The 7,327-nt window shown below is 34.7% G+C and overlaps 1 protein-coding gene and 1 long non-coding RNA gene across 3 annotated transcripts in view; one reads left to right on the top strand and one right to left on the bottom strand.

Moving 5' to 3' along the window:
• The window catches only part of NAA20 (N(alpha)-acetyltransferase 20, NatB catalytic subunit), a 19,069-nt gene that overhangs the window by 2,681 nt on the left and 9,061 nt on the right, over positions 1–7,327 (bottom strand). The window contains exons 3-4 of one of the 2 annotated variants that reach the window (XM_008588251.1): positions 6,424–6,514; positions 5,570–5,705 (exon numbers count right to left, since the gene is read on the bottom strand). In XM_008588251.1, the coding sequence (XP_008586473.1) occupies positions 5,570–5,705; positions 6,424–6,514 (227 nt within the window). The remainder of the gene's footprint in view (positions 1–5,569; positions 5,706–6,423; positions 6,515–7,327) is intronic. The other variant, XM_008588252.1, reaches the window with a different exon arrangement.
• LOC103603682 overlaps positions 1–7,327 on the top strand; it is a 13,032-nt gene that overhangs the window by 2,245 nt on the left and 3,460 nt on the right. The window contains exon 2 of the long non-coding RNA XR_551643.1: positions 6,448–6,487. This is a non-coding gene — a long non-coding RNA (uncharacterized LOC103603682). The remainder of the gene's footprint in view (positions 1–6,447; positions 6,488–7,327) is intronic.

Here is a 7,327-nt window from a genome sequence, read left to right as displayed (position 1 = left end):
AACCTCGGCGTTGCTCCCGCGCCTCGCTCAGCCAGTGAGCGGGAACCGGTCTGTATGTGGGATCCGAACCCTCAGGCGGGAGCGCCGCCGCACTTCCCAAGCGGCGCACTATCCAGTGCGCCACCGGGCCGGCCCTAGACACGTAATTTTTAAAAACACTTGTTTTACTTTGCTTTGACTACTACTCATAGAATGGTAGTAATAGGACCATACAGTTGATTACATCATAGTAGCATTTTTATTACTTAGGATTTATAACAATTATTTTGCAGTATAAAAAGAAGACTTTGTGTGCCAGTATTTCAAAAGCTACAATACATGTTTTCTTAAAAGATAATCAAAGCATACAGTGTAGTGTTTTCACCCCTATATATATAAGTGGAAGATTAGGAAGTACACGCCCCTGTGGCCATGGCCCAAGTGTAGCTACAGGACACTGGTCACCCTGAAGCCCTCAAGTCTCTCTGGTCAGTAATATTCCCTTGCTCACCCATATGTCTCCATTTCCTGACTCTTGTGACCAGACTCTTATCTCCTTGCTTTTTGCTGTAGATTTACTTAGTATAGTTTAGTTTCTCATACTGTGGAACTTTATATAAATGGAATCATATTTTATATAGTCTTCTGTGATTCGCTCCTCTCAGTGAGTACTGTGTGAGCCACCCTTCTGTGTAGCTGGAATTTGTTCATCTTCACTTTGGTTAGCATTCCACTGTATGAATATACCACACGTTGTCCGTGTCTATTGAGAAACAAACTGCTGCTTTGAAAACTTTTGTTGAGTGTCTCCTGGTACAGTCTCTAAGGTCTACAGCTAGGAGTGTCATTGTTGTGTCATAGGGGCCATGCACATCTTCAACTTTGTTAGTTAATGCCAACTGGTTTGTATCAACTTGCACTCCCACAGAGAAGGTAAGACCATTTCACAGTAGCAAGTCTTCGTGCATCAGACATTTTTATTTTTGCCAATCTCGTGGTGTAGTGGTATCTCAGTATGATTTTAATTTGCATTTCTGATTACTAACAAGGCTGAATATATTTTTGTTTCTTGGCTATTTAGATTTATCCCTCTATATAGTTCTTATTGACATAATCTTCCCTGCCAGCTGCAGTTCTCTGTGTACTCTGCATATTCAACACTGTGTAATGTTTTTGCAATTATATTTTTCTAATTTGTGGCTTGTCTTTTCATTATCCTCATGGTACTTTTTGATGAAGTTACTTAACTTCAGTGAAGTTGAATATATATATGAATGTTTCCTCTATAGTTAGCACTTCTTATGACCTATTTCAGTTCTTTTCTACCCTGAGGTTATGGAGACACTCTATTATATTCAAAGGACTTTTCAGTTTTGCTTTTCACATCTAGGTTTTTAATACATCTGGAACTGATTTGTGTATTTGGTAAGGTAATAGTTTGGGAAAATTTTATTCCCATGTGGACATCCAGTTGACCCACCATCTTTACTGAAAAGTTTACACTACTGATCTGCATTGCCTGTCTGAGGTATGTCAAAATTCATGTATTCTTATATCTGTTTCTCAAATTTTGTTCCACTGATCTAGACAACTACTCCAGCACCAATACACAGTCTTACTCATTACTGTTTGGTATGTGGAGGGGCAGATCCACCATTTTGTTGTTGCTGTTCAAGAACATCTCTCTTTTTAGTCTTTCCATTCTCCTGTATGTTTCAGAATCAACAAGTCCAACAAATAATACTTGGGACTGCAATTACATTGGATCTGTGGTCAATTACGAGTTTTACAATATCCTCCAATCCACAGATGTACTTTATCTCACCACTTAGCTGGGCTACTTTATAACAAACATCTGAGAGGTCTTGCACAGCTTCTGTTAGATTTCTTAAGCACTTTGTTTTTTCATGCCAGTGCAAATGTCATTTTACTGTTGGTATACAGAAATACAATTGGTTTTTATACTGACTTTAAATTCAATAACTTTGTCTAACTTTCATTAACTCTAAACATGTATTTATAGATTCTGGTGGATTTTCTCTTTGTACAATCATATCTGCAAAATAAGTTTTGTTTCCTTTCAATCTTCATATCTTTATTTATCTTAGACATCCTTGTCCCTGATTTCAAAGGTAAAGCATTCAATGCATCACAACTAAACATATTTACTACAGATTTTGTGTAGGTATTTTTTCAGGTTAAGGAAGTTCTCCCCTTCTATTTCCTAGTTTACTAAGTTTTTATCATGAATGAATACTGGAATTTATCAAATTCCATGCATTTAGTGAAGTAACAATTGTCCTCCTTTATTCTAAAGTTAAAACAGCCTTGCTCCTGATATATCATCCTTTTTATGTATTGCTGAATCCACTTTACTAATGATTTTTCTGTGATTTTTTTCATCTATTAAGTGAAGTTTTCCTACAATTTTCCTTTCTCATATTTTTGGTCAGGTTTTGTTATAAAGGTTATCCTAGCCTTAAAAAAAATGAGTTGAGAAATATTCCCTCTTTTTGTTTGTGTAAAAGTGCCCTTACAATCATTATTTCTTAAACAATTGGTAAAATTTGCTAGAGAAGCCATAGCTTTCTTTGTGGAAAGATTTTTGGCTACTGACTGAAATTCTTTAAGGCAGGAGTTGGCTTGCAACTATTTTTGTATTACTCTCAAGCTAAAAATGGTTTTTACAATTTCTAAGGGTTAAAAAAAAAATGCAACAGAGACCTTAGGTGGTCTGCAAAACCTAAATAGCCACTATCTGGCCCAGAAAAAATTTGCTGACCCTTGTTCTATACCCTTAACCAATTTCTGTCTGGTTGTTCTATCAGAGAGAAACATGTATATACCTCCCATTATGATAAAGAACTATTTCTCCTTGTAGTTTTGTGAATTTTGGCATTTTTACTTTGGATCTTTGTCATTGGGTACATCAAATTTTTAATTGTTATATCTTCTTGATAGATTAAGTAATTTATCAATATGCAGTGACATTTGGTAATAATAATTGTTCAACTGTAATCTAACTATTATTAATATAAATATACCACGTTTGTTTTGGTTAGTATTTGCATAGTAATTTTAAAAGTATCTTTACTTTCAATCTTTCTGTATCTTTAATCTTTACACATAATTCCTGTAAGCAGAATATGGTTCTGACAGTCTTTGTCTTTTAACTGGAGTCATCAGTCCATTAACATTTTCTGTTATAATTACTGATAATATTTGGAATTTATAGATAACATGTTATTTCATGCTTTGTGTTTTGCCAGTTCAATTTCCTTTCTCTCTTCTTTTGGATAGATTTTTATCATTCAACTTTTTTCTCCTCTGCTTGTTTGAAAATTATATTTCTATTTTTAATGTATACATTTAAAAATACATGTATATAAGTATGTGTATATGTATGTATGTATGTATACATGCATAAAAACAAATATTACTTAAATCTTAGCAATTATTCTACAATAATAAAGGTTCAGAAACTGGAAGGGAAGGCAGCCTAGTGATTTTCTACTCAGAGACAGAGAATCTATCCTATAAATACATTAAATTATATATGCAAGGTCATAGCTAGTTAGCTACCCTTTCCTACCTCCCTGTCCATTATGCAATAATGCCAAATGCCTTTTTCAACCAGGTATGTCATTATGAAGTGTGTAAACTAATCTTTCTAAAAATTTTCTCCCCTTCTTTTGTTCAGTCTAGGGAGAACTTTTAAAAATCTTAAAGACTAGAGTTGACTTTTTTTTCAGCTAACACTATTTCCTCTCTTCTCTGAAAGAATTCAAGTTTCTCTTGCCTCTAACTTGGCACAGAGTGTTTGTCAGGGCACAATTACCTCTTTAAAACTTGCCTTTATTATATACAGTAATTAAGTGGAAATTAAGTCTTAAAGAGCCCTTCTCAGCAACTATTTTCTTTCCTACTACGCTTTTAGGCACTAAAAGAAATGGGAGCTTGACAACTGGTCACACTTATACACAAATTTCTTATCTCTTCTAGAATGGGAGATGGGAGGAGGAAACCTCACTTTTAATTACTGTATTAGTTTTATCATATAATGAGGGTGCTTGATATATACAATGGGTCTCTTTTAAAAATGCCATAATATTGGCAGTTCGCAAACCACGCACTGTTGTACCATAGAATATTTCAGATGTTCTAGGAAAACACAGCAAAATCTTACATGTCACATATAGGAAAACTACTAGACTGTGAAGTAGTTTACAAATTCAACATTAGATTGTGCTACATTCTCTTTAATGGCATATTTTTATGAAGTTGGGTTTCTGGCAGTTGCTGTGATTAAAAAAACAGTACCACATGAAAATCAATTTGAAACAGGAATGCAGGTGACTGTGTTGAATCTGTTTCCAAGATCTGAGAAGTCATTCAACGCCCAACAGGTGCACACATCTCACTAGTAGATAACCATAGTTATTTAAGAATGAAATAATAAATTTTCTTTCAATTTATTTTTTCTAAGTGGCTACTACAGGTTAAGATCCCTAATCCAGAAATCCAAAATACTCCAAAATCCAAAACTTTCTGAGCACCAACATGATGCCACAAGTGGAAAATTCCAAACCTAACCTTATGTGACCCAAAACACAGGGGCATAACACAAGTTTATTCAGCACCCCCAAAGGAGAGAATACCCTCCCAGCTCCCTTCAGTTGCAGTATCTTTTCTTTGCACGTCCAGATTCTCCCATGCAATCATGCCCACACACTACCCTGAATATATTATATTTTCACTGTATTAATGGTATGTCATATCTTTTACTGTTAAATACTTATGTGAAAGTGTAAGAAAATGATTGCTTATCACTAGCATACAAATTCAGAGTCAGGAATGATGGTGATGACAACCAGTGTCCACATCAGTGGCTGAGATAGTGGCATCTTTACTTTCTGATGGTTCAGCATACGCAAACTGTTTCATATATAAAGTTATTAAAAAATACTATATAAAATTGCCTTCAGATTATGTGTATAGGTATATATGAAACATAAATGAATTTCATGTTTAGCCTTTCGTTCCTCCCCTCCCCCAGTATCTCATGTATATGCAAATATCCTCAAATCTGAAGAAATCCGAAGCCCAAACACTTCGGTCTCAAGCATTTAGGATAAAGGATACTCAACCTGTAGCTGATAGGCTGTAAATACTTATTAAGCAGTTAGAATAAAACTGGTTAAGACTGCTTTCGATCTAGGAGCACTGTGAGAAATTTACATTGCTAAGGGCGGTGTTAGCAGAGAATTTGGGAATGTCTGCCATAGTAGCAACAACACTAAATGAAACCTTGAGAGATAGTCTTTGATTCCACCAACTTTAGGCCTATAGCAGGTCACTCAAAACACTTTGCCTTAATTTTACTCAGTGGTGAAAAGGGAACAATAATACCACTCTGAATATGTGACAGAATTGTAAGGACTACTGGAGGCTGGAAATGAAATTCCTGTAAACTGTAAAACATAATTGTTATTCAGCCTAAAGGGAAATAATCTTATAAATGTTCACCAGAGAAAAATGAAATGGGTAGGGTTCATAAATCACTAAGTGTAGTTGAAAAATAAGATCTCACCTCTCTGAAATCTCCTCTAGTAACTCCATAAGTTTAGCAGCCAAACCAAGGCGTCGAAATTCTGGGGCAACAGATAGAGCTGTGACATGCCCATGCCATTCTTCCCTAGCTACTGAGCCTTCTGCTTTACCCATAACTGCCAACAAAAAATTGCATTCAGTAATTAGACACATTGATGTACATATTAAATATAAAATTACTGTTTGGTACATTTTTATTATAAAGGAAACTAATGACAAGGTTTTAATTTTTAAGTACTACTTGAAGTCATCTGGCTAATGGTTAGTGATTTCATTTAAAACTTACTTGCAAATGTAATGCTATATCTAGTTCTAGAATCAGAAAAAGTTTTTTAAAAAGAGTATGTACTTTTCAAATATCTGCATTTCATGTGGTTATTTATATATGTACATATAACTGAGACAATTCCCAGCCCAAGTTTTTGTTATTAGCTGTGCTAATTCAATGAAGATGCTACAATCTGGGCATTATGTACCAAATTGGAAGGTACTTCAAAAAGTTCATGGAAAGATTTGTATTACCTTTTAATTCTATTTTTCCACGAACTTTCTGAAGTACCCTCATAATCCATGTAAAAATTTAACATAAATATAGAATGAAAAATCCAAGAAGACTGAGATCATGTCTGTCTGGTTGGTTCACTGCTGTATCCGCTAGGCCTAGCACAGCACTTAACACACAGAAGAGATCAGTAAGTTGCTGAAAGATTGAAAAGGAAATAAAATTACAGGTATGATTATACTTCTAATTCTGCAGTCTAAAACAATCAGGTTGAAACTTATATTAAAATCTTAACTACCTACACAAAAAAGTACTAGTGGTATTATACTTACTGTAACCCATTAATTCTCCACCAGGTGCCTCTGCAACGATGAAATACTCTGGCCAGTGGGCGAGGTACTGTAAGTAAAAAGGAATCCCATACTAGAGTCCTGTTAAGGAGTGTAAAAAGTAATGAACAGTAAAAAGTTCTTCATTAAAGGGATATTTTGCAAAAAGTTTCCTTTAAAAAGTATAGTGTTAACTTTATCCCCAGCTCTATTTGATTTCTATATTCGTACCATTACATGAAATATTTAGGTTAGCACTGATTTTTAACAAAATTGCCTGGAAATATAACCTTAAATGTGAAATGGAAACAGCATTATCTGATAGAAAGCAGAGAATCAGGACTCTGAAGCTCTTCTACAATCTGTTTCTCTGCTGATCATACTGTATCTAAATCTCTACACAGCATTTACCGTCAACTGATATTCTTACCCGATCACTGTCTGCCTCCCATTAGACTATGAATGTCATTTTGCTCCATCCCTGGTGCTTGGCATACAGTAGATGTTCAATACATTTATGCTTCCATAATTGCTTTGGAAAATTAATGGCTAGTTCCTACTCTGGCTTCATCTTTGAGACTGTGAAAATTTACAATTAAAATGTACTACTTACATCAGTCCTTCCAGAGGCAACTTAACAATTATCCAGCTTTTCTTCTCCACTGATTCACATTTTCCATTTCTAGTAATGCCAACAAAAGCTGACCTAAGTAATCAAGTATGTTAAGAGTAAATGCCTGAATAATTTGCTCATACCTTAACTCTTCAATGCTGGGATATCCTTACTGACATGTACTCATTCCTATGTTTCTTAATGTAAACTTTCTGAGAGGACACCATAATTTAAAAAAAAAAAAAGTTCCTGGAAAACCTGTTCAGTGTTAGGTTCTTCAAAATCTCCTCTGAA

The sequence above is a fragment of the Galeopterus variegatus genome, unplaced genomic scaffold (assembly GCF_000696425.1).
Source record: "Galeopterus variegatus unplaced genomic scaffold, G_variegatus-3.0.2 Scaffold4742, whole genome shotgun sequence".
In the NCBI taxonomy this organism is placed as follows: domain Eukaryota; kingdom Metazoa; phylum Chordata; class Mammalia; order Dermoptera; family Cynocephalidae; genus Galeopterus; species Galeopterus variegatus.
The sequence above is the reverse complement of the archived record's forward strand: the minus strand, read 5'-3'. Positions and strand labels throughout refer to the sequence as shown.